The sequence below is a fragment of the Ictidomys tridecemlineatus genome, chromosome 10, assembly GCF_052094955.1.
Source record: "Ictidomys tridecemlineatus isolate mIctTri1 chromosome 10, mIctTri1.hap1, whole genome shotgun sequence".
In the NCBI taxonomy this organism is placed as follows: Eukaryota; Metazoa; Chordata; class Mammalia; order Rodentia; family Sciuridae; genus Ictidomys; species Ictidomys tridecemlineatus.
Genome location: NC_135486.1, coordinates 52,531,755 through 52,558,300, shown reverse-complemented (window position 1 = coordinate 52,558,300; position 26,546 = coordinate 52,531,755). Strand labels below are relative to the sequence as shown.

The window sequence follows — 26,546 nt, the reverse complement described above, 5'->3', positions numbered from 1 at the left end:
AGCTGCTGGGACAGTCCCTCAGTTCCTTCCTTGACTCACAGGAATAGCTCCTCAGGTTTAACCGAGGGAAATTTACTTGTCTCTCAACTCTCTGGCAGTTGTCTCTCAACAAGTTCACCAGTGCCTTGCATCCTACCAAGGAAGTGGGCTGCTTGGATAGTCAGGCCTGCCTAAGAAACCTGTAGTGGGGGCTGCTTTCAGGTCCCATCCAGGGTGCCAAATTTGAAAGCTCAGTCTTATCCCTGATGCCAGTCCAATAAGGAGGACATGGTTTTGTGAAAAAGAAGTTATATTGTTTTGGTAGCAAAAGAAAAAGCATGGGAAACTCCATCCCCAGAGGCTGTGATACTTGTTACATGAAGTTACTTTGTTTAACTTTAGAGTTCTAAACAATTGTAAATAATGCATTTGAACTATAGATAAATAAAAAACACAGTAACACATTTGCTTGGTGATCAGAAGATTTGTTTTCCTTGAATTTAAAATTTAAATTATAATTGGGGCTCCGGTTATGGCTCAGTGGTAGAGCACTTGCCTCACATGTGCAAGGCTAGGGTTCGATCCTCAGCACCACATAAAAATAAATTAATTAAATAAAGTTTAAAAAAATTAAATTATAATTTATGTTTAGTGATTTAGTGAGATAGGGAATTTAGAAAAAAAAATATTGGTTGTTGATAGTCCTTTGTTTTACTTATTTATTTTTATGTGGTGCTGAGGATCAACCCAGTGCCTCACACATGCTAGGCAAGTGCTCTACCACTGAGCCATGACCCCAGCCCACATTTTCAAATAAAAAAAAAATAAGTTGTGCTTTTAAACTGACAAGTCTATTGATTAAAAGCCCACGAGTGTGACTTTTAATTTTGAGGGAAATTGGAATATTCAAGCTGTAAGTTAAGTAAATCAGTGAGTACAACAGCCAATCTGGAATATCATTTTTTTAGTAGAAGAGTTTCTGTTGTGACATTTTATAGTATCATCTGCAGATTCAGAGGACACCTTCCACAATGCTTTTTTAGAATACCAGTCTTCCCTCTTACTAATATATTTATTAATGCCTTGGTAAAAGGAGTGTTTTCAAGTGTACTCAGGGAGTGGCTGAGCAGTTAGCACACAACAGAGCCAATCTTTAACATTCTTATCTCCCTGAGCCAGCAGACTCTTGACTATAAGCCAGAGAGGTTCCACACTTCAAACTCATTGATTGTAGGCCACCATTGGGTCCAAGCTTCTAGGACTCAACCTAGCAGTGTATGTTTCATCTGTTTTCTGATAAATTCTTTAAAACAAATCAGTCCATCAACCAAAACTTTATTCATCTTGCACTGCCTTAAGCCATTTGCTGCTTAATAATATTTTGGGGGATTATTTAAAAAAAAAAAAGGTTTGGTCATTGTTGTGCATATCAACATTTGTCCCTCCCTCTTGATGGGATATACTGAGAAGAGTGTAGCATTATTCTTGTGATATTTCAGCCAAGGATGAAATATTTAAGTCTGACAAATTTAGGTTGAGGGGTCACCCAATGAGAAGCCTGCAGTCTAAAAACAGTTGTGAGAGATAGAGAAGATGAGGTCTGTTCTAGACCAAGGGAAAGTGAAGAGATACAGTTGATTCCTGTACTAGATAAGAAAAGGAGACATTGTTGGGATGGTCACCAAACCTTGACTATGGTCTGTGGTTTTAGACAGTAGTGTTCTGGTAAGGGTGAATCTTTTAATTCAGAGGGTTGCTTATGTTAGAGAGTGCCCTTGATCTTGAGATATTTAGATATTTAGAGGTAAGAAAGTAATATTTGCAGCTACCTCTCAGTGGTTCACAACAATAATGAAATCATTAAACACACAGAGTAATGGAACAAATAAAGTAAAATGTTAACAGTTGGAGAACCCGGGTGAAGAGGATGCAAGAATTCTTTGCGCTATATTTATACCTTTTCTACAAGGCTGAAATTATTTCAAAGTCAATTTTTAAAAATATCTGAGTTCATATATAAGTTTATTTCAAAATATTATCAAGGACTGTAAAATACAATTTTTAGTAAAACTAGGAAGTGACTAGACCAATCTTAAGGAAGGGCCCATGACTTTGTATTTTCTAAGGATATTTTGATACAAATACACACAAAAAAAGTATCTAATTTGAACTCAGACTAATTTGTCTTTGAATTAATTTTAATGAATATGAAGCAGAAGATAAGTATTACTTCCATTTTGACATTTTATTTCATTAGTCTTGATAGGATCTTCCCTAAATATATAATATATATTAGCCATCCCACCCCAGATAGTGTGTATAGCATTTTCATTTTATTTTCTTTATAGAACTTATCTGAAATTAGTTCATGTACTCACTTTTCATTGCTGTGAGAGTAGAACCTATCTGTAGGGCTCACTATTTCTTGGCACCTACTAGACATTCTATAAATATTGGTTACGTGATTTAATAAACCAATCAGCAACTATTGGAATAAATAAATAAATTCTTGGAAAGTATTTTATTAGGCCTTTCATTGCATGTGAACATGTTGTGTTGTATGTAAATAATGTTCCTATAGTTCAGTCTGAATTTATGTATGTTATGTAATTTTTGCAAAACTAATTTGTTTTCTGCTGACCTTTGACTCTGTTTCTTTTTTTTTTTAATATTTTCAATTGGGTTAGTCAAAGTGAAAGAGAAGAATTTGAAAATGAGTTTAAACAACAGTATGAACGAGAAAAAGTGTTACTAACTGAAGAAAATAAAAAGTTGACAAGTGAACTTGATAAGGTGAGTGAGTCAGTCTCATTCGAGCATATGTTAGATGTTAAACACTGTGACAGAAATTGTGGGTATAATTTGGTTTGGTGTACATTTTTAGTTTAATAGTCTTCTTTACAAGCTGAATGCTTATACAGTTCAGGTAATTTTCTCTTGTACCCATTTGTGACAGGAATATTCTGAAAGAACATTTTGCTTTTGTTTGTTTCATCTTATTCTTTGTCCCCTTTATTTTTGATCCTATTCTTTATTTTACTTTCTATCTATTCTCTTTTTAGCTCTCTTATTTTCATCACTACCCTGTCATGGCTTGTCATGTTCAGGCTAAATGAAAATTGGCCCTTTGTGAAAGCAGGGACAGTTAGGCCAAATCTCAAGAATTCTAATAGCTATAATTTTATATTTATAATGGAAAACTGATAATAGCTAGAAATAATACCAGGAGTTAGTGAAATCCAAAGAAACTGAATCTGCCTAATCTTTGTCTCAAATAAAGATAAGCAGATTTATTAGACTTTAGAATTAGCCATATTTATAAACAAAATTTCATATACTTAAAGGAATTTTTTTTCATTTATTATTTCAGATTTTTATATCGCTGCCATTCTGCAGCTCATGTCCCAATTCCTATTGAACAGTTGTAAAAAATCCTAATATTAATTACAAGTTTTATAATGATTTCTGGATTTTTATATGGGGCTGGAGTTGTAGCTCAGTAGAGCATTTGCCTAGCACGTGTGAGACTAGGTTCGATCTCAGCACTACATAAAAATAAATAAATACAACAAAGGTATTGTGTCCATTAAAAAAAAAAAGTTCTGTTATGAGTTATTCTAATAACAGCTTGAAAGACCATGACTAAAGAGAGAATTGCATTTTCTCTGAATTTTTATTTTTATATAACTCTATTTCTATCACTACTTTCCTCGTGATTATTTAACATTTTAAAATGCTAAGGAAACATTTAAGGTCTTTAGAAATTGGATTTTGCTTGTTTGATTGGAAATTCCTTGAGAAAGAATATTGTTAGTTCATCTTGTAAAATCCTATAAACCTGACATACAAAATAACTATGAAAAGTAGCTGAAGAATAAGTAGCATAAATGGATTTTTAAAGCATGAATTATGTCTGAACTTTATTTTATATACATCATAGTTATTTTCATCAAAATAAGACTAACAATATTTGAACTTTATCCGAATAGATTACATAATTGTTATTTTATGTATTTGACAAATATAACTACAAAATTTAATGTCATTTCTGCATGACAGAATTTTAAGACTTTCTTAAGCAATACCTTGAGACACAGATTATATACAATCAAACTCTAGAAAGCCACTTCATGTAGTGCTTCTAAGCAAATTACCTAGTTTAAAAAAAATGTTATTACACTATAAGAAAAATTCTCTGGAGAATAATCAAATTGAGTATAGATCAAATTTTGTATTCAGTCCTTGGTTTAATTTTGTTACTAAATATGAAGCTCTGCTGAGTTTACCAAAAATATATTTTTAAATACTCTTTTAATTAAAACTGTTTGGTAATCTAATATGTCCATAAGGAGGGGACTTATTTAGGCCTAGCATCTGTAGAGAAGCCTGAGGGATGGATTATGAAAAACAGAACATTACCTTTTCTTGATGAATTTTAAGGTATGATATGGGATATAATCCTACTTTGAGAGCAAATTCATATGGTAGGCGAGTATTCAATAACAATGATTTCAGGAGCCTGACAAAAAGATCTGGAATCTCTGCTTCCATGTGAATCTCTGCTGTTTCTGATCCCTTACTTAATTTTTGCTTCTCTCCTTAACTCTTAGTTCACTCCATTGCACAACTTCATCATATCTATCCATGTCTTCATTTTTCCAGTTTGTTTTAAATTCATTATTTTTCCCAAGAATGATAACCAACAAATGTATTTGCCATTGCTTTACCAGCTATCCCATGGGGAACCAGGTTTAAGGAAACTAGATTCCTTCTTAACAGACTTGTACATTTATTACTGTTGAAAGTTACACACAGTAGATTTTCTCATTTTAAGCCTCAAAAATAACAAAAAAACAAATAGAAACAAACAAATGATATTTTCAGAAAAGTTTTTGCAAATAAAATTTATATGTATGCCAGAGTAAAATTAAAGTTTTTTTAAAACATTTTATTTTTTAGTTGTGAGTGGACACAATACCTTTGTTTTATTTTTATGTGCTGCTGAGGACATTAGTGCTCACGCATGCTAGGTAAGCCCTCTTCCTCTGAGCCACAACCCCAGCCCAAATTAAATAGTTTTTATAGTACAAAATATGTAATTTATATCTTGTTTTCCAATTATGATTTTACACAAAAGCAACATTGCAAAAAATATAGAAAATTTTTAACATGAAAGTCACATATAATTTCATCAGCGCAAAACAACTGTTGTAATTTATAATATTCCCTTCCAGATTTTCCACACTCATATTATTTCATAATTACAGTTATGTATACATTCTTTTAATATGCCTTTTTACTTAAAATCTCAAGAGCACTACTAGTTGTAAATATTATAAGTCAGATATTTCAACACAGAAATAGTAAAACCTTCCAAACATGCAAAATGAACTAATACTTAGGTAGAATTTATTACATGTAGGTCTTCTTCTGAGTTTATTTTATATAACTCATTTCCACAATTGTCTAAAATAAGCTCTATTATTCTTGCCACTTTATAGATGAAAATACCAAGTCAAAGTTGTGTTGTTTTCCTAACCACAGATTTGGGACTTGAATATATTCCAGAGTTCATGCTTACTCAGTAATAATGCAAAGGTTAACTTTTTTCTGACTTGTTTTAAACAACTCTCTGTAACTGTTCTACTATAGCATGGGAAGTCTACATTTCCTACTCTTACAAATTTCCTGCTGACACCCTAACCACAAATTAATTGGAAAGACTGCCAGAAACAGTGGTGATCAAAAAAGAATGTGTTGCAGGGACCAGTGAGGAGAAGATGCTGCATTTGCAACTCTCAAAAATGACTGGTAGAATTGTGGTTGTGCTAGCATGAAGAGATTGATGAATCCTCCCCACCAAAACAAACAAACAAACAAAGCAAAGAAACAATTTCAGAGCTCTTGGAATTGACCAGAGGAAGATCATTTAGAAAATATTTCTGAAATGCATTGAGAACTATCCAAACATGTCCATATACTATGTTAATGACTTGGTGGACTCATTATTAAGATTCTCTCCAGATAGAACTATAGTGAATTCAAGAACATTTCTGTCAAAATTCTGGTATGCTTTTTGTTAGAATTGATGAGCTTACATGTAAATTTATACAGAAGATCTAGAAAAGCCAAAATATTTGGTGAAAATATCCTATACTTGGAGGATTCATTCTATGTAATCTTAATACTTAATATAAATATATAGGAATAAAAGAAACCTCTAGAATTGGAATAATGAAACAAAAAAAATGAGTCTGAATGTAAACCCTCATATTTATGCTGAATTGATTTCTCAGGAGAATCAGTTCAGTTATAATTCAATGAGAAAAGGATAGTCTTTTCACATGTTGTTGGAACACCTATATATCCATGTTTGAGGGGAAAAATGAACTTAGATTAAAATTAACTCAAAATACATCATCAACTGAAATGTAAGAAATATATAAGAGAAAATCTTTGTGATTTGGGGGTTAGAAAATTACATTTAAAGAACAATCTATGAAAGAAAAACTATGATACATTGAATTTCAAAATTCGAAAACAATTAAGAAAATGAAAAGACATGCACAGGTAGGGAGGAAATATTTCCACATCGTATATCTGATTAAAAAAATACTTCTATTCATAACATATAATTTTTTTTAATTTTAAGTTGTCAATGGACCTCTATTTTATTCATTTATATGTGATGCTGAGAATCAAACCCAAGTGCTCTACCACTGAGCCTCAATACCAGCCCAACATATAAAAATTTTAAAACTCAATTCCTACCAACAATCTTTTTAAGTATGTAGAGAAAAAAATGGAATTGACATTTTGTAAAAGATGATGTATGAATAACAAGCACATGAAAAAATGTTCAAAGTCATTAGGAAAATGTAAATGAAAATGACAGTGAGAATGCTGTATGTACATGCTCAAGAATGATTATTGTAATCAAGAATGGTGGCATACCAAGGATATGGAGGAACTAATATACTGCTCGTATTAAATGGTATAGCATCTAAAGAAAAATAAATAAATAAATCCAGTAAAAATAAGTGTAAAACATAAATAAAAACTTACCAGGGATAATAGCAAATAAGCAAAACACTAAAATCCAGGAGAGGAAAAAAAATGTAACAGCAAAAACAAAGGTGTTAATGGGAAGGGAGGAAAAAAAAATAGGCACCAGTGCAAACAGCCCAAAGGAGTTCCAGCATGGAATTTTCACAAATGGACTTTAAAGTAATGAATCAAGAAAGTAGAAAACATTGTGAAGAATTTAACTTCTGCAGCCCATATAAAAAAATCAAACAGTCTCTAAAATTGAAAAATCAAAAGATCAAAATATGTAATAGGAAATTTCAGATTGGAAAGAGATAAAGGACTGGTACATTTAAAAACAATACATACTATTATACAGACAGGTTAAAAAAATAGTACAGAAAACAGAATACCAGCTGTAGAGGACATGATAAAAAGAACTAATAAATAAATATTTGGTTTCCCTGAAGGAGAGAAAAAAGACAATGGCAAAAGCAGTGTTTGCAGAGTTAATAGCCTATAATTTCTCAAAGCTTTTAAGAAACATTTAACCACAAATTCAAGAAATGTCACAAACCCTAAAGGTGATAGAATCCAAACACCATGTAGACAAATCACAGAACTGCTGAAAAGTAGCAACCAATCAACATAAAATCCTAAAAGCAATCAGAGAAGAAAGATTCATTCTATTCAAAGGAGTAAAAAGCTGAAAGCTGACTTCTCAACAGAAAGGGGATGGGAGAAGGAACCTAGAAGAAAAAGGAATTTAGAATGTTGTATGCAGCAAAAGTGAAGACACAAATTCAGCATGTAAAAAAACTCCACAGAACAACCTACTTTCTTTCTTTTTTTTTAACAACCTACTTTTTTTAATGAATAAGTTACAATTAAAAAGTATTATATAGAAATCTGTAAGACAGACTTAAAAAGACATATCAAACCATTAAATTGCATTTACTTAATTGGTTTCATGATTAAGTTTAACAAATTTTGAATAACTGGAAATTTGAATAATTGATACCAACGTGATTGTATTATGATACTTGTTAAATTTAAGTATGGTAATATTATAATTATATTTTAAAAGATATAGCCTTATTTTCAGATATGAGTGAATATACAATTTATCTTACATATATCTTGTATGTGTGTGTATATATATATACATATATCTTATTTTATATATATGTATATATATATATCTTATTTTCAGATCTATATATGGGTGAATATATAATTTCTGTTATTTCTTTTAGAATAATACAAGAAAAAGGGGAATAGAATAGGGGCATAAATGAAACAAGATTGATGGTAGGCTCATGGGCATTCACTTGTATTGTCCCATTTTGAATGTGCTTGAAATTCTTTATGACTTGATTTAAAAAAAAAAAAAGATGACAAAGACATTTGCAAATGAGAGACACAAAGAAACAAAGAGATATGATGTTAACATTCTTCTGACAAATGTGAATGTTCACAGAACCAGAACTGATTTAGTGTAGGGTATAAGGACAAGCAAAGGAAGCATGAGAATTCAGAGTACTTGTTATTAGCAAATTCAGTGACCAGAAGATGTGTAATAATTAAAAGACAAGAATTTTTGAGTGGAAGATTGGAATTATCAGATGTAATAATAGGTGTCTGAGCACCTTGAAGTCTTGGTCCTAAAAGTTATGCATACTTTAAAAACTGCCTTTCAGCTTACTACTTTGTATGAGAATTTAAGTATGCGCAACCAACAGTTAGAAGAAGAGGTGAAAGATATAGCAGACAAGAAAGAATCAGTTGCACATTGGGAAGCCCAAATCACGGAAATAATTCAGTGGTGAGTTCTCTTTTTAATGTGTGTTTTCAATATGTTTTGTGTTTCTGCTGTTTTCTGTTGTTTCTCTGTTCCCCAACTCCAGCAAATGCTTCATACCAACTTTACATGGCTTTATTGAAATCTGATATATATTTTTTAAGAATAGAAAGTGTTAACCCCTCTAAAGACAGAGTTGGCCCTTAGAATCTTATCCACAAGCTCTATAGCACAGGCTTCTAAGATCAAAACAGCTATATACAAATTATTTAAGAAATAGCCTGAGAAAAATTTAGAAACTGGTAGCTCTGTGCTCATTAGTATAACATATTAATTCATACATGGCATTTTTAAAACTTTTTATGGTTACAGTTTAATCAACAGTTCCCTAATATCTCAGGACTCTTTTTAAAATTATTATTAAGTTATAGTAACCTTTGTATTAATTCATTAAATGATCATTATTATGCTTGTCAAAATTTACATATTTTATATATATGGATAAAGTGGAATCCAACGAGGACTTTATTTCCTAATAAAAATAGGTGCCCTAATTTTTTAACCATTATTGGAATATAATAGATGTTTGCTTTCTGTCAAAACAAATAGTTTCTTTATGTATCTATAAAACAATTACTTGGAAATTTTAATTTCCTTTGCTTTTATTTTGGTTCAAGCATTTTTTCCATTTTCCTTACTTTTTCAGATTAGTAGCCTTCTTAAATAAAATCAAAAGTGAATGAACACTTTTTTAATTTTTATTTTTAATAAAGTATTTTTTTAATAATTTTGCTCAATGACTGAGTATTTGGTTTTGCTTAATTATAGAACTCTTCAGCTAACAATTATCATTTAGGCATGAAGCTAAAAATTCATGTATATTTTCATTTAGTTATCACAACAATTCCGTATGATAGGTATTATTATCATCCCTATTTTGTAGGTAGATAACAAAGTTAGAGGGCATTAGTGACGTGTCCAAACTTGCACAACTGGTAAGAGCAGAGCCAGGATTTGAAACCAGGTCTAACTCAAAATCTAGGTTACTAATTAGTCTGTGATACATGTCCTCTCTCCCAAGTTCTTTAGAACTGTATGTTGAAAGACAGGAGAATTAATCAGGCAGAACTTTTCTATCCTTGTATTTGAATACACAACCCGGGTAATTCCACATGGTGTACAAGCACAAATATAGGATCCTAATTAGAATAAGTTATATTCCATGTATATATGTCAAAATACATTCTACTGTCATGTATAACTAAAAAGAATAAAAATAAGTAATTTTTTTTAAAAAAGAACTCTTATATATCTTCTTCTGTCTTTCCGTTGTATCCAATGTCGTAATATTTGTTTTATCCTTTTAATTGGTACATTTTAATTGTAAACAGTAGTGAGATTCATTTTGTCTTATTCATACATGCACTTAACTTGATCAGTCTCATTCCCAAGTACTTTCCCTATCCCTCTCCGCCTTTCTCACCCTGATCTGTTTGCTCTACATATCTCCCTTCTGTGGTTATTGTTGTTGTTAACCATTTGTTTAATTGTTGTATTATAGTGTATATATATAAGTGGTATATTCACACATGGACATAGCATAATTTTGTAGATTTCATTTCCCAGTTCTTCCCCTTGCTCTCCCTCTCAGTCCCCTTCCTCTATTCTATTGATCTCTGTGTTAGGCAGCTTTTTGTTGTCATGATCAAAATGCTTGACAAGAACAACTTAGAGGAGGATAAATATATTTTGGTTCACAGTTTCAGAAGTTCAGTTGCTAGTCAGCCAATTCCATCAGTGTGGGCCTGAGATAAGGCAGAAGAGCATGGTGGAAGAAAACTGCTCAGCCCGTGGCAGCCAGGAAGGGGGTGTTGGGGGAGGGAGAGAGGGAGAGAGAGAGAGAGAGAGAGAGAGAGAGAGAGAGAGAGGGAGGGAGGGAGGGAGGGAGGGAGGGAGGGAGGGAGGGAGGAGAGAGAGAGAGAGAGAGAGAGAGAGAGAGAGAGAGAGAGAGAGAATGAATGAGAATGAATATGAACATGGAGGGAGCCGGGGACAAAATATAATCCATAAGGACATGCTCCCAGTGACCTACTTCCTCCAGCCATCTACTTACTCCAGCCATGCCCTTCCTGCCTACAGGTTACCTCTAGTAATACATTCAAATTGTTAATCCATCAAATGTATTTATCTACTGATCATGCTATAAGTTCTCATAATATAATCATTTCATCTCTGAACATTCCTGCATTGCTTAACACTTGAGCTTAGAGGAGAAAACCTCATATCCAAACCAAACAGTCTCCCTTGTATATTTTTATGAGATTCAGCCCCACATACATACACATTTAATTCCCTTTTTTTCCCTGTCTAGCTTCCTCATATGAAAGAAAACATTTGACCTTTGGCTTATTTTACTTACCATGATGTTCTCCAATTCTATCCATTTACCTACAGATGATATAATTTCATTCATCTTTATGAATGAGTAAAACTCCATTGTGTATATATACCACATTTTCTTTATCCATTTGTCTATTGACAGGGACCTAGGTTGTTCCATAACTTACCTGTTGTAAATTGCAGTCCTATAAATATTGGTATGCATGAATCACTCTAGTATGCTGATTTTAGACTTTTTGGATTAATACCAAGGAGTGAGATAGTTAGAATACATGGTGATACTATGTTTGAGGAATCTCCATATTGTTTTTCAAAGCAGTCTACTACTTTTCAGTCCTACCAACAGTGTATAAGTGTACATTTTTCCACACATTCTCACCAGCAATTATTATTTGTATACTCAGTGTTTTAGTGTAGTTTTATGTTAGTCACCTTTTGTCATTGTAACCAAAATACTGGAGAACAACAACCGGAGGAAAAGTTTATTTGAGGTATATAGTTTGTGAGTTTCAGTCCATGGCTGGCTAATTCTATGTTGTGGCTCTGAAGTGAAGCAGAACATCATGGCAGAAAGTCCTGGTGGAGGAGAGCTGCTCAGCCCGTAGCAAATGGCAAACAGAGAGCAAGGAGCCAGGAAGAAAATACAGTTCCCAGTACACCTGCAGTGATCTACTTTTTCCAGCCATGCCCCACCTACTTATAAATAGGTGACAGCTTGAAAAATCTAATCATTTCACTAACATGAACTCTTTTGGGGGACACCTCATATCCAAACCATAGCAATTTTGATTTGCTATGTTTTTCTTTTAATGTTTATTTGTTATTTGCATTTCTTCTTTTGAGAAATTTCTTTTTAGATAATTTGCCCATTTGTTGATTGGGTTATTTTTTTTTTATGTGTGTGTTATGCTTTTTGAGTTCTTTTGTATTCTGGATGTTAATCTCCTGTCAGAAGAGTAGCTGGCAACAAGATTTTCTCCCATTATATAGGCTCCCTCCTCACTTTTTTTCTTTTCTTTTTAAAAATTTGTTCTTTTTAGATATACATGACAGTAGAGTATATTTTGGCATATAAATTCATGGACTATAACTTAGTGTATTTAGGATCCTCCTCACACTCTTATTTCCTTTACTGTATACAAGCTTTTTAATTTAATGCTATCCACTTATTGATTTTTGGTTTTATTTCTTGAGCTTTTGGAGTCTTTTAAGGAAGTTGGTGCCTGTATAAATATGGTAGAGTGCTGATCCTGTGTTTCTTCTAGCAGGTGTAGTATTCTGGTCTACTTCCTAGGTCTTTGATCCACTTTGAGTTGATTTTTGTGTAGGGTGAAAGACAGGGATCCAGGTTCATTTATCTACCTCTGGATATCTAGTTTTCCCATTACTATTTGTTTAGAAAGGCTATCTTTCATCCAGTGTATATTTTTGGAAACTTTGTCAAGGATCAGATGCCTGTATATGTGTGCATTTGTCTCTGTATCTTCTATTCCATTGGTCTTCATATCTGTTTTTATACCACAACCATACTGTTTTTTCATTACTGTAGCTCTACAGTATAATTTGAGATAAGGTGCTCCCATGCCTCCAGCTTTGCTGTTATTGCTCAGGATTGCTTTGGCTATTCTGGGTCTTTTATTCTTCTCTGTGAAGTTTAGGGCTGTTTTTCTTTCTAGTTTTTTGAAAAATATCATTTTTTTTTTGACAGGGATAACATTGAATCTGTAGATGATTTTCACTAATGTGACTCTTTGACAACATTAATTTGGCCTACCAAGAACATGGGCATTCTTTTTATCTTCTAAGGTCTTCTTAAATTTCTTTCTTCAGTGTTGTATAATTTTCATTTTATAGGTTTTTCACCTCTGTAGATTTATCCCCACGTTTTTATTTATTCATTTTTTAGTTTATTGTGAATGGAATTTTCCTGATTTCTCTCTCAGCAGATTCATTATTTGAGTATATGGAAAGCTACTGATTTATGTATGTTGATCTTATATCCTACTACTTTGCTGAATTTGTTTGTGAATTCTAGAAGTCTTCTGGTAGTTTTTTAGATCTTCTATATATAGGATCCTGTTATCAGCAAACAGAGGTAATTCGATTTCTTCTTTTTCCTATTTTTATCCTTTCAATTTCCTTCTCTTGCCTGTTAGCTTTGACTAGCATTTCAGTAACTATATTGTATAGGAATGTGTGAGATTGAATATCCTTTTCTTATTCTTGATATTAGAGGAAATTCTTTTAGGTTTTCTTCAGTTAGTATGTTGTTGTCTTTGGTTTTGTCATATAGCTTTTATGATATTAAGTTCCTTCTATACCTGGTTTCCTCACTGTTTTTAGCATGAATGGGTGCTGGATTTTGTCAAAGACCTTTTTTTTGCATTTATTGAGATGATCATTTCATTTTTTTCTCTTGATTCTCTTTATGTAATGAATTATATTTGTTTAATTGCATATGTTGAACCAACCTTGCAAATTTGGGATGAATCCAACACCTGATCAGTGAGCACAATCTTCTTAATATCTTTTTGAATGCTAATTGCTAATATTTTCTTAAGAATTTTTGCATCTGTGTTCATCAGAGGTATTGGTCTGTAGTTTTCTTTCCTTGATATATCTTTATCTGGTCTTGCAATCAGGGCATACAGGCTTCATAGAATGAATTTGGGAGTGTTTCCTCACATTCTATGTCATGGAAAAAATTTAGAAGGATTGGCATTAGTTCTTTGAAGGTCTGGTAGAACTCAGCCAAGGATCCATCGTTCCCAAGTTTTTCATTATTGGAAGGCTTTTTATTCCTGTTTCAATCTTGTTGCTTGATTTTGGTCTGTTTAGGTTTTCTATAGCCTGATTCAATTTGGGAAGGTCAGGGTGTCTAGAAATTTGTCAGTATCTTTTAGATTTTCCATTTTATTGAAATATAAGTTTTCAAAATAGTTCCTAATGATTCCCTGGACTTCATAAATGTCTGTGTAGCTTCTTGATTTGCATCTTTTTTCTCTTTCTTTTGTTTAGTTTGTATAAAGGTTTATCAATCTTGCTTGTTTTTTCCAAAAATCTACTCCTTGTTGCATTGATTTTTTTCCTATTTTTTTCTATTTTCTATTTCATTAATTTTGGATTTGATCTTAATTATTTTCTGTCATATTCTGCCAGCTTTAATTTGTGTGTAACTGATTTGTGAACCTCTTCCCATCTGTTGACAGGTCATGGCATGTGATAGACCTTTGGAAAGAAGTTACTTAAGAACATCATTAAATCTCTATTGCTTATTTATTTAAAAATTTTTTATTTGTTTTAATTAGTTACACATGACAATACAATGACCTTGACATATCATACATTTGAATTAGATGGGATATAATTTCTCATTTTTCTGAGTGTACAGATTGCAGAATCACATTGGTCATGCAGTCACGTATATACACACAGTAATAATAATAATGTCTGTTTCATTCTACTATCCTTCCTTTCCCCTCATTCCCTCCCCTCTCCTCCCCTCATTTCTATCTACCCAATCTAAGGTGACACTATTCTTTTTCTCCTCACATCTTCATACATGTATTTTGTATAACGATGAGGGTCTCCTTCCACTTTCCATGCAATTCCCCTTCTCCCTTCTTTTCCCTCCCACCTTTCTTCCCTATCTAGAGGTAATCTTCTTCCCATGCTCTTCTTCCCTACCCCAATTTGAGTCACCCCCTTAGAAAAGACATGCAGCATTTGGTTTTTTGCAATTGGCTAACTTCACTTGGCATAATCTGCTCTAATGCCATCCATTTCTCTGCAAATGCCATGATCTTGTTATTGTTTAGTGCTGAGTAATATTCTATTGTGTATAAATGCCACATTTTTTTAATCCATTCATCCATTGAAGGGCATCTAGGTTGGCTCCACAGTCTAGCTATTGTGAATTGTGCTACTATAAACATTGACGTGGCTGTTTCCCTGTAGTATGCTGTTTTTAGGTCCTTTGGGTATAGACCAAGAAGGGCTATAGCTGGGTCAAATGGTGGTTCCATCCCAGCTTTCCAAGGAATCTTCATACTACTTTCCAAATTGGCTGCACCAATTTGCAGTCCCACCAGCAATATATGAGTGTACCTTTTTCCCCCTGAATCCTCGCCAGCCTTTGTTGTTGTTTGACTTCATAATGGCTGCCATTCGTACTGGAGTGAGATGGTATCCTAGAGTAGTTTTAATTTGCATTTCTCTGGTTGCTAGAGATGGTGAGCATTTTTTCGTGTATTTGTTGATTGATTGTATATCTTCTTCTGCTTAGAATTGCTTTAACTATTGTGGGTCTCTTATTTTTCCAGATGAATTTTATAATTGCTTTTTCTATTTCTGTGAGGAATGCTATTGGGATTCTGATTGGAATCTCATTGAATCTGTAAAGTGCTTTTGGTAATATGGCCATTTTAATAATATTAATTCTACCTATCCATAAGCAAGGTATATCTTTCTGTCTTTTAAGGTCTTCTTCTATTTCTCTCTTTAGGGTTCTATAGTTTTCATTGTATAGATCTTTCACCTCTATTGTTGATTCCCAAGTGTTTTTTTTTTTTTTTTTGAGGATATTGTGAATGGGTAGTTTTTCTCATTTCCATTTCAGAGGATTTGTCACTGATATACAGGAATGCCTTTGATTTATGGGTGTTGATTTTATGTCCTGCCACTTTGCTGAATTCATTTACTAATTCTAGAAGTTTCTTGGTAGAGCCTTTTGGGTCTTCTAGGTATAGAATCATATCATCAGCAAATAATGCTAGTTTAAGTTCTTCTTTTCCTATAGTTATTCCTTTAATTTCTTTCATCTGTCTAATTGCTATGGCCAGTGCTTCAAGAACTATGTTGAATAGAAGTGGTGAGAGAGGGCATCCCTGTCTTGTTCCAGATTTTAGAGGGAATGCCTTCAATTTTTCTGGATGAGGATTAGTGTAGATAGCTTTTACAGTGTTGGGGTACGTTCCTGTTATCCCTAGCTTTTCTAGTGTTTTGAACATAAAGGTGTGCTGTGTTTTGTCAAATGCTTTTTCTGGATCAAGATGGTCATATGGTTCTTATCTTTAAGTATATTGATGTGATGAATTACATTTATTGATTTTCCTATGTTGAACCAACTTGCATCCCAGGGATGAATCCCACTTGATCATGGTGCATGATCTTCTTGATATGTTTTTGCATTTAAATTCATTAGATATTAGTCTGAAGTTTTCTTTCTTTTCTTTGTCTGGTTTTGGAATGAGGATGATATTGGCCTCGTAGAATGAATTTGGAAGTACTTCCTCTTTTTCTATTTCCTGAAATAGATTGAAGAGTATTGGTATTAGTTCTTCTTTAAAGGTCTTGTAAAACTCTGCTGTTTCTGTCTGGTCCAGGGCTTTTCTTGGTTGGTAGTCTTTTGTTGGCTTCTTCTATTTCCTCACTTGATATTGATCTGTTTAAGTTGTGTGTATCTTCCTGATTCAATCTTGGCAGATCCTATGACTTAAGGAATTTATCAAAGCCTTTACTATCTTCTATTTTATTCGAGTATAAGGTTTCAAAATTATTTCTAATTAACTTGTGTATTAATGTAGTGTCTGTTGTGATATTGCCTTTTTCATCCCATATGCTAGTGATTTGGGTTCTCTCTCTTCTTCTCTTCATTAGCATGGCTAAGGGTATGTCAGTCTTATTTATTTTTTCGAAGAACCAACTTTTAGTTTTCTCAGTTTTTTTCAGTTTCTTTTATTTCAATTTCATTGATTTCAGCTCTGATTTTAATTATTTCTTGCCTTCTATTGCATTTGCTGCTGATTTGTTCTTCTTTTTCTAGGGCTTTGAGATGTAGTGTGAGATCATTTATTTGTTGGCTTTTTCTTCTTCTAAGGAATGAACTCCACGGAATGAATTTTCCTCTTAATACTGCTTTCATAGTGTCCCAGAGATTTCGATATGTTGTGTCTTTGTTTTCATTTATCTCTAAGAATTTTTTAATTTCCTCCTTTATGTCTCCTGTAACCCATTGTTCATTTAGTAGTATATTGTTCACTTTTCATGTGATGTAGGAATTTTTCTTCCTTATTTTATCAGATCGGATAAAATGCATGGTAATATCACTACTCCTTTGTATTTGCTAAGAGTTGCCCTATGGCATAATATATCGTCTATTTTTGAAAAGGATCCATGTGCTACTGAGAACAAAGTGTATCCGTTTGATGTTGGTTGATATATTCTATATATGTCAATTAAGTCTAAGTTATTAATTGTGTTATTGAGTTGTATAGTTTTTTTATTCAACTTTTGTTTGGAAGATCTGTCCAGTGGTGAGAAAGGTATGTTAAAATCACCCTTGATTATTTTGTTGTGATCTATTTGTCTCTTGAACTTGAGAAGAGTTTGTTTGATGAACATAGCTGCACATATATACTTGAGGCATATATATTAATGATTGTTATGTCTTGTTGGTGAATGGTTCCCTTTAGCAGTATGTAGTGTCCTTCTTTATACCTTTTGATTAACTTTGGCCTGAAGTCTATTTTATTTGATATGAGTATGGACACCCCTGCTTGCTTCCGAGGTCCATGTGAGTGGTGTGATTTTTCCTAACCTTTCATCTTCAGTGTGTTTATGTCTTTTCCTATCAGATGAGTCTCCTGTAGGCAGCATATTGTTGGATCTTTTTTTTTTTCAATCCAGTCTACTAGCCTGTCTTTTGATTGGTGAGTTTAAGCCATTAACATTTAGGGTTACTGTTGAGATATGGTTTGTACTTCCAGCCATGTTTGTTTTGTTATTTAACTTGATTTGTTTTTCTTCTTTGATTAGTTTTACTGTACTACCTCCCACTGTCGATTTTCGTTGTTATTTTTCATTTCCTCTTCATGTAATGTTTTGCCAAGGATGATTTGAAGCTCCAGTTTTCTTGCTTGAAAATTCTTTTAACTTTTATTTATCGTGGAAGGTTTTTATTTCATTATCAAACCTGAAGCTTAATTTTGCTGGATACAAGATTCTTGGTTGGAACCCATTATCTTTCAGCATTTGAAATACATTGTTCCAGTATCTTCTAGCTTTCAGAATCTGTGTTGAAAAATCAGCTGTTAACCTAATTGGTTTACCTCTCTAAATATCATCTGCTTCCTTTCTCTTGTGGCTTTTAAAATTCTCTCCTTGTTCTGTGTGTTGGGTATTTTCATTATAATGTGTCTTGGTGTGGATCTCTTGTGGTTTTGTACATTCGGTGTCCTGTAAGCTTCTAGGATTTGGATTTCCGTTTCATTCTTCATGTCTGGAAAGTTTCTAAAATTATTTCATTGAACAGATTGCTTATTCCTTTGGTTTGGACCTCTATATCTTCCTTTAATCCAATAACTCTTAAATTTGGTCTCTTTATGTTATCCCAAATTTCTTGGATGTTCTGCTCGTGGTTTCTTATCAGCCTTTCTGAGCAGTCTAGACTCTTTTTGAGATGATATACTTTGTCTTCGTTGTCTGATGTTCTGACTTCTAATTGTTCTACTCTGCTGATGATACTCTATTTAAGTTTTTAATTTGGTTTACAATTTCCTTCATTTCCAGGATTTGTGTTTGATTTTTTTGTATAACCTCTATCTCCCTGTAGAGTTGATTTTTGCTTCTTGGATTTGTTTATCTAATTCATTGTCAAAGTGATCTTTCATTGTCTGCATTTAATGTCTAAGGTCTTCCTTGAGACTCCAGATCATTTGAGGCATGTATATCTTGAAATCTTTATCTGACATTCTTTCTGTTGTAGTTTTAACTCCTCTATTATTAGGTTGTCCTGCATTGTTTGTGGTCCTTTTTTCCCTTGTTTTTTTCATGTTGCTCACGTTTGTTTCCAGCTCTATGTGACTGTTGTATTCTTATTTTTCTCCTATAGATTTGTATTGCTCTTTAATAGTTCTGAGAGCTCTCCTTCGTGATGGGAGATAATGTCTAGAGATGTTGGATTCAATTGTAATTTAAAATAAATTAATTAGCTTCATAAAAGGCTTATAGATTCTGGTGGCGTACAAAGAACTGAGGGTCGGGTGTAGGACTTCAGCGGGAAAGATGTGAGGGTATGGGGGTTAATACATCTTAGCTACTTTGGAGAACTCTAATGAAGTTATTAACAGGAGAATAGACAGGAGGTAATTTAGGGTAGCTAAGTATGTGGGAGGACAATAAGAAGCATAGAAACATTCACTTATTTGCATTTAGTAAATTACATGTAGTAGAAATAGTAACAGTTGGGAGAGGAATCCAAGGAGAAAGAAAAGTCAAAAGAAGAAGAAAAAGGGGGGAAGAGATAAGAAAAAGAAATGAAAAATGAGGAAAAGAGAGAAGAAAAAGATAAAAAGAAAAAGGAAAGAAGGAAACAGAAAAAAAAGATGCATTCTTAGAATTCTGTCTTCTTCTCTTCCAGTAGGTGTCCTTGTGCATTCCAGGTTGAGTCTCTGCCCTCAGGTGGAGGAAGTGATCCTTGTGAGGTGGCTCTCCAGTCCCAGTCTCATTGGGTTGTTCCAGGTCTATCCCCCTCACTTCTCCTGCCCTCTAGGCCCCAGTGACTGGAACTCTTCTCCATAGTCCTGGGTTCATTCTGGGCTTGCGGTGCTCTGCGCTCCTGGTCAGCTGAGAACTACCTCTGTGTTGGGTAGTCACCAAGTCATCACAGCTGTGGAGAGGGGAAATTGGAAACCGGCAACCTATTCTGTCTTATTCCCTCTGATAGCCATGCTCACCAAGAGCTGGCGAGAAATGTTTTGGGTTATCACAGCTGTGGGAGGGGGAGTTGGAGATCAGGCACCTTTTCAGTTTCACTCAGCTCTGATATTCATGGCCACCGAGAGCTGGCGAGAAAGGTTTTGAGTTATCCCCGCTAGGGTGCTGGAAATCACACACCTGTTCCGATGCCAAAAACTCGTTGCCTGTTACAACTATCCAAAGCTGATGAGGTAGATTTTCCAAGATGACGACTGCCCATTTCAGCATCGGGGTGTCCAGTGAAGAGGAGGGAGCTGGGCTATTTCTCCAATAAGTCCAAACTTCAGTCCTCCTCCGGTGCCCTGCGGAGTCACAGGTCGCAGTCTGGCACTCTCTAACTCCAAAGGATCTGTAAATCTGTGTCCCTATGCTGCCAGAACTCCCAGGGCCCAATTCCACCCGTCTGCTGCGGGTTCCCGGGCTGCTGCGCTGCTGGCCGGTTTCCTCGCCTGGAGGGACTCAGATTTTCTCGCATTCTGGGCTGCACTTGAAACCAACCACTGTTTAAAATCCTGTCACAGGCTCCATGAAGCTTAAATTCCTGAAAGGGCGCCCCTATGAGGGAGAGTGTCTGACCATTCACTCGGAGTCACACCAGTAACCAGTTCTCCTCTACTCCGCCATTTTGGATGTCTTCTATTGCTTCTTTATGATACTTTAAAATAGCGTATATGTCACTGAAGTTTTTCTGTTTTTACTTTTGTGCTTTATCTCTGTCTTCATGTGTGTGTATTTTAGGGTCAGTGATGAAAAGGATGCACGAGGCTATCTTCAGGCCTTAGCTTCTAAAATGACTGAAGAATTGGAAGCATTAAGAAGTGCCAGCTTGGGTACACGAGCAACTGTAAGCTCTTCCATTTTGCATAGAAGCTTATCATATTAGATTACAAGGCTCAAAAAACACTATCATAAATCTGATTATTTATGTCAGTTCTCCTAGGCATTAGCCTGCTGTAAGTTTTCAAGAGATATCAGTTAGTTTAAGTCTTTACCAGTTTAGAAAAACAACACATAAATGCTTAACAGTAGTCCATATGAATAGTCATTATTGGAAGTAACTGTTAGGAAATATTCATTTGTATGTGAATATTGACCGTTATTTCTGAGTTTAATAAAAAACATATTTTTGTAAATAATATTTCTATTCTAAGTGAAAATGGTTGGTGCTTATAAGTAGCTTTCGAATTCACTTGGATTATTAAGTTTAAATGTTTAAAATAGGGAGCTAAAAACACACTCTTTTTACTTTATAGGATATGCCCTGGAAAATGCGTCGTTTTGCAAAACTGGATATGTCAGCTAGACTGGAATTGCAGTCAGCTCTGGATGCAGAAATAAGAGCCAAACAGGCCATCCAAGAAGAGCTGAATAAAGTTAAAGCAGCTAACATCATAACAGAATGGTAAGATTGAAAAAATATAGTCCAAGTAGAATCATTTCTTAGGTTTTTAACAATTGTTTAGAGAAATATTACATGTTTGCTTATCTGCCTAGTGCTTAAGAAAAAAGATTTGAAAAAGGATCAGATGCTTTCAAGCTCTGTAAGTAGTGATAAGGGTTTTTTTAAATGTATTTTTTAATTGTTGATAGGCTTTCATTTTATTTATTTACATGTGGTGCTGAGAATCGAATCCAGTGCCTTACTCATGCCAGACAAGTGTGCTACCGCTAAGCCCAGCCCCAGCCCCAGTAAGATTTCTATACAGCCTCATTTTCCTCTCACTTGTCCATAAAGTAAAATTAATAATATTTCATTGTTTATTTTCTCCTTATTTGTAAAGTTTAGTTAACTCCCATAGTTTATTAATCTAAATTTTTCTCATGTTCAAGAATATCATATTTGTTCTGGACACACCAACTCAAACCTATTATCCCAGTGACTTGAGCAGTTGAGGCAGGAAGATCATAAGCTCGAGGCCCATCTCAGCAACTTAGTAAGACACTGTCTAAAGTTTAAAAAATAATAAAAAGGACTGGAAATAAAGCTCAGTGGTAGAGCACTTCTAGGTTCATTTCCAGTATTGGGGAGTGGGAAGAGAAGGAATATCATATTTTCCAGTTGTAGTGGCACAAACTTGTAATCCCAGATACTTGGGAGACTGAAGCAAGAGGATCAATTTTAAGGCTGGCCTGGGCAACTGAGTGAGATCCTGTCTCAAAGTAAAATTTTTAAAAAGACTGGCGGTATAGCTTAGTGGTAGAGCACTTGTCTGTCATGTTCAAGGATCTTGGATTAATCCCTAATACCACAAAGAAAAAAATATATTTGTGTGAAATTGCAACATATGGTCAGAACAAAATAGAATTATTTGAAAATTGTGATCTCTACCCTTGGTCTTTTACATATAAAGATTCTATTGACGGTAAATTTCATAAGGGCAGAATATCTTTTGATTATACTTATTTTTCATGTTTCTATATTTCCTAAAAAATAGAATCTCCTAGTCTTAGAGGCTGTTAGCTAATGAACACATTCCCTCTATTGTCACAACAGTAGAGAAAATCATACTCTGAATATATAAATGATAAAATGAAAAATTATAATTGGATTGGATATAAATATGATTCCAAAATCAGTTAGGGGCTGAGAATGTGGTTTAGTGGTACAGCACTCACCTAGCATGCACGAAGCCCTGGGTTTGATTCTCAGTATTACAAAAAATATAACAAAAAAATTATAAGCTTGGACGGTGGTTGTGGCTCAGTGATAGAGCACTTGCCTAACATGTGTGTGGCACCGGTTTCAATTCTCAGCATTGCATATAAATAAATGCATAAAATAAAGATCCATCAACATTTTTAAAATGTTCTTTTTAATTAAAAAAAAAAAGTGTAAGCTGGACATGGTGGCACATGCCTGTAGTACCAGCAGCTTCAGTAGCTGAGGCAGGAGGATCACAAGTTCAAAGCCAATCTCAACAATTTAGCAAGTCAGTAAGCAACTTAGTGACACTCTGTCTGAAATTAAAAAAAACAAACAGATTAGGGATGTGGCTCAGGGATTAGTATTTTTTTTAAAAAGTCAGTATAGGTGATACAGAGGAAGAAAACAAAGTTCACATTTCAAATGAAACTATAAACACAAAGATCCTTTTGGTGCTCAGAATACTAAAAGTTCCAAAAGCAAGAGAAAAAATACAGGGCTATAAATTCACTTTTTGATGGTGTGATCACAGCCTTAGACGTTAAACTGCACCCATTAATATTTTGAATCAAATCAAAGGCCAGATATATGGCACCCCTGTTGAATTATGAACTTTTTGTTATAAATGACACACATGAATTATGTTTTACTTACATGTGTTTATGTGGCGTTAAAAAGAACAGAAGTTTTTCTGGAGAATATGAATGAAACACAGCATAAAGACCTACTGAGTGTCATTCTCTGTTGTAATTTGGAATAAATATAATCTTCCTGTGCCCAGGACACAGAGCTTACACTTAAAATATCCATAAAACAGGTATATAAACCAAATTGATAATTATAAACTTACAAATATGTTCTACTTTTATGGTTGTTTATGAATAAAATATAACAACTCTAAAATCAACTGATTTTATAACATTTTTAAAGTTAGTAATGTAGCTCAGGGCCAGGAAACTTTTTCTATAAAGGAACAGGTAGTAAATATTTTAGGTTTCAAGGACTATATAGCCTCCCTCACAGCTACTCAACTGTGCTATTATAGTTTAAGGACAACTATAGTCAGTACTGAAATGAATGATTCTGATTGTGTTCTAATAAAACTTAATTTATGTAATAGCAGGTGACAGGCTGTATTCGTCCTGCCTAGAGTGGTTTGCAGTACCATGATTTAGCATGACTGACATTTAAACTAATTTAGTGAGCTACATACAAGATGCCTCCCTAGTCAGCAATAAAAAATTAATGACATGTTTTCTTTGTTTTTCTTATTTAAGTAAACTAAAAGATTCAGAGAAGAAGAACTTGGAACTCCTATCAGAAATCGAACAACTGATAAAGGACACTGAAGAGCTTAGATCTGAAAAGGGTATGGGAATGTGTGTTTGCATCAATCAGGACTTACTGTTTTATCATGAATATATCATATTACAGAAGAGTCAGCTTATTGTGTAGGTGGGAAAATTGTTCACATGTACACTCAGGAACATGTGCATGTGTATATGATGCACACAAATACACACATTTGGTAGACTAGTTGAGTCATTTTGTTTTATTTATTAGACATTGTTTTAAGAGGTTATAGTAACAGAAGAAGTCACTTTCCCATAAATTTACTAGTTCAAAAATATTATCTATTTAACATTTTTGTCACTGAAAAATTATACTGTATAATACTCTGAAATGTTACCATCTAAATTAATCCGTCCAATAGTGGCAGTGTGTGTTCAGAACATGGTAAGGAGACTTCAACAAGTATTTATTTGTGCCTAGAAGGTCCAAAATCTTGAGAGGGATTCACTTTCAGGAGAGTTGAGAATACAATGTATGAAAGAACTAATGAGCAATCTAATTTTTATTAATTGGGCAGTATAATAATGAAGAATTATTTTGACATTTCAGTGCCTCCTTCTAGTTTGATGCTTAATGTTGCTGGCCCTATGGGATTCCCCAAATTTATTACCATTTTCTTGAAAACATTACTTTTGTATTTTTTCTGTTAATATGGAAGCTAATATGCTTTATAGCTTTATTACATGCATTTCTTAAACTTTCTTTCCATAATATACATATTAAGAATGTGAAGGTTTAGTAAAAATAAATTCAGAATGTTATTTTTCTAAATAATGGGATATTTTACATTCAATTTTCCAAAATTCATTTTCCTAATAAAGGCTATCACTGAATACTTCACTAATTAATGGGGTTTATATTAAGCCCATGGGCTTCTTTCTCTGTCATTCCCCAGTGCCATTACATACTTAGAGATAAAGCTGGTTGGGTCTTTGAATCCAATCTAAAGTTGTGGAATACAGAGAGCAGTCACATAGAGGAGCTCACATGACAAAGCTATTTAAAGAAGTTGATGTTCAATAATTTTTTTGTTGGTGGAATTCCTTACTGAAAAAGAGAAAGAAGGAGCCTCCAAAAAGTGAATGGGAACTCAAATTAGGTACATGAGCTATCATGCTAAAATGAGAACCAGGCTGGGTTTTAATTAATGAAGAGTAGACATTCTGGGCTGGGGATGTGGCTCAAGTGGTAGCACGCTCACCTGGCATGCGTGCGGCCCGGGTTTGATCCTCAGCACCACATACCAACAAAGATGTTGTGTCCGCCGAGAACTAAAAAATAAATATTAAAAATTCTCTCTCTCCCTCTCTCTCCTCTCTCACTCTCTCTTTAAAAAAAAAAAAAGAGTAGACATTCCTCTGTCATGTATTTAAAAATTAAAACCAATTTAAAAAAATTAATGAAGAGTAAAAAGAAGAAACATTTTTTAGTGAAGAGATAAAAATGTATACATAAGACCTGGTTCACTTGTGGCCCTAAAGCCAACTTAATAGGAAAAAAACCAGTGCAGATTATCATTTACATCAGATGACATTGACTATATCATTTTAAAATTAGTCCTAAACTTGAAAAAGAAAAGTCTTAAATTTTTCACATTGTTTTGAAGAGATGTTCACTAAAGCTTTATTGTTTGGATTTTGATTACTGCAAAAATAAAGTTTCACTGTTATAATGTATTATAGCTGCTTAAATATTATAAGTGACATTTATGAAATGAAGACAAAGACTTTTTAAAAAAATGCCTTGTTTACACCTATATCCCCAGAATCTAGGGCAGTGGTACGTTATAGTCTCAACAAATATTTATTGACTGAATAAATTTCTGAACATATTGACCCATCTGGTAATTATGGTATATAATTAGAAAATAATATGGGAAAACACAGAAAATGTCATTTTCTTAAAGATATAGAAGTCAAAATTGTGTGATTGCTTGTTTTCTTGTTTTATCCTTTCTAGTATTTATCATCATTTTTATGTTCTAAGAAGTATTTTAGAGGGCTGGGGATGTGCCTTTAGTAGTAGTGTTTGCCTGGCATGCTCAAGACCACGGATCCCCAGCACCCAGAGAAAAAAGAAGAATAAAAAAAAATTATTTTGAAAATTATGTGTTTAAAGTTAATATCATAGCCACAAGATATGTATGAATTTTTTAATTCATCTGAGAAAAACTGGAGTTTGGATTAATCATTCTTTTAGTTGAATAATACCTGCAGTCAGATTGATTAACTTTTTTTCATAATTAAATACATTTGTTTTATGACTGCATTATTTTCTTATTAAAGATTACTTATACTTGTGCTGTATGCTTGGTACGCGTATTTCAAACAGAAACCTCATTTGGTGATAAATTAGCTGAGAAAAATCACACATAAACAAGCACCTACATTCTCTCTAGACTATCAAAAGATTTAATGTAGGTCTTTTAATGATGTACCAGATAGAAAAAGAAAAAAATCCCATAACAAGTAACTCAATAACAAATATTTGATAGAAGTAGATGTTATTTAATTGTTGAATGGTAGTCTAGGAAAAAATAATGTAATTTGGCTTTTCAAATATGTAGCATTAATAATATTGACCAGC

General features: G+C 33.6%; 1 protein-coding gene across 22 annotated transcripts in view; it reads left to right on the top strand.

The window, feature by feature from the left end:
* Cdc42bpa (CDC42 binding protein kinase alpha) overlaps positions 1-26,546 on the top strand; it is a 311,232-nt gene that overhangs the window by 211,335 nt on the left and 73,351 nt on the right. For all 22 annotated transcript variants that reach the window (XM_040277554.2, XM_040277548.2, XM_040277549.2 and 19 more), the window contains 5 exons: positions 2,667-2,772; positions 8,706-8,830; positions 20,702-20,807; positions 21,217-21,365; positions 23,885-23,976. In XM_040277554.2, the coding sequence (XP_040133488.1) occupies positions 2,667-2,772; positions 8,706-8,830; positions 20,702-20,807; positions 21,217-21,365; positions 23,885-23,976 (578 nt within the window). The remainder of the gene's footprint in view (positions 1-2,666; positions 2,773-8,705; positions 8,831-20,701; positions 20,808-21,216; positions 21,366-23,884; positions 23,977-26,546) is intronic.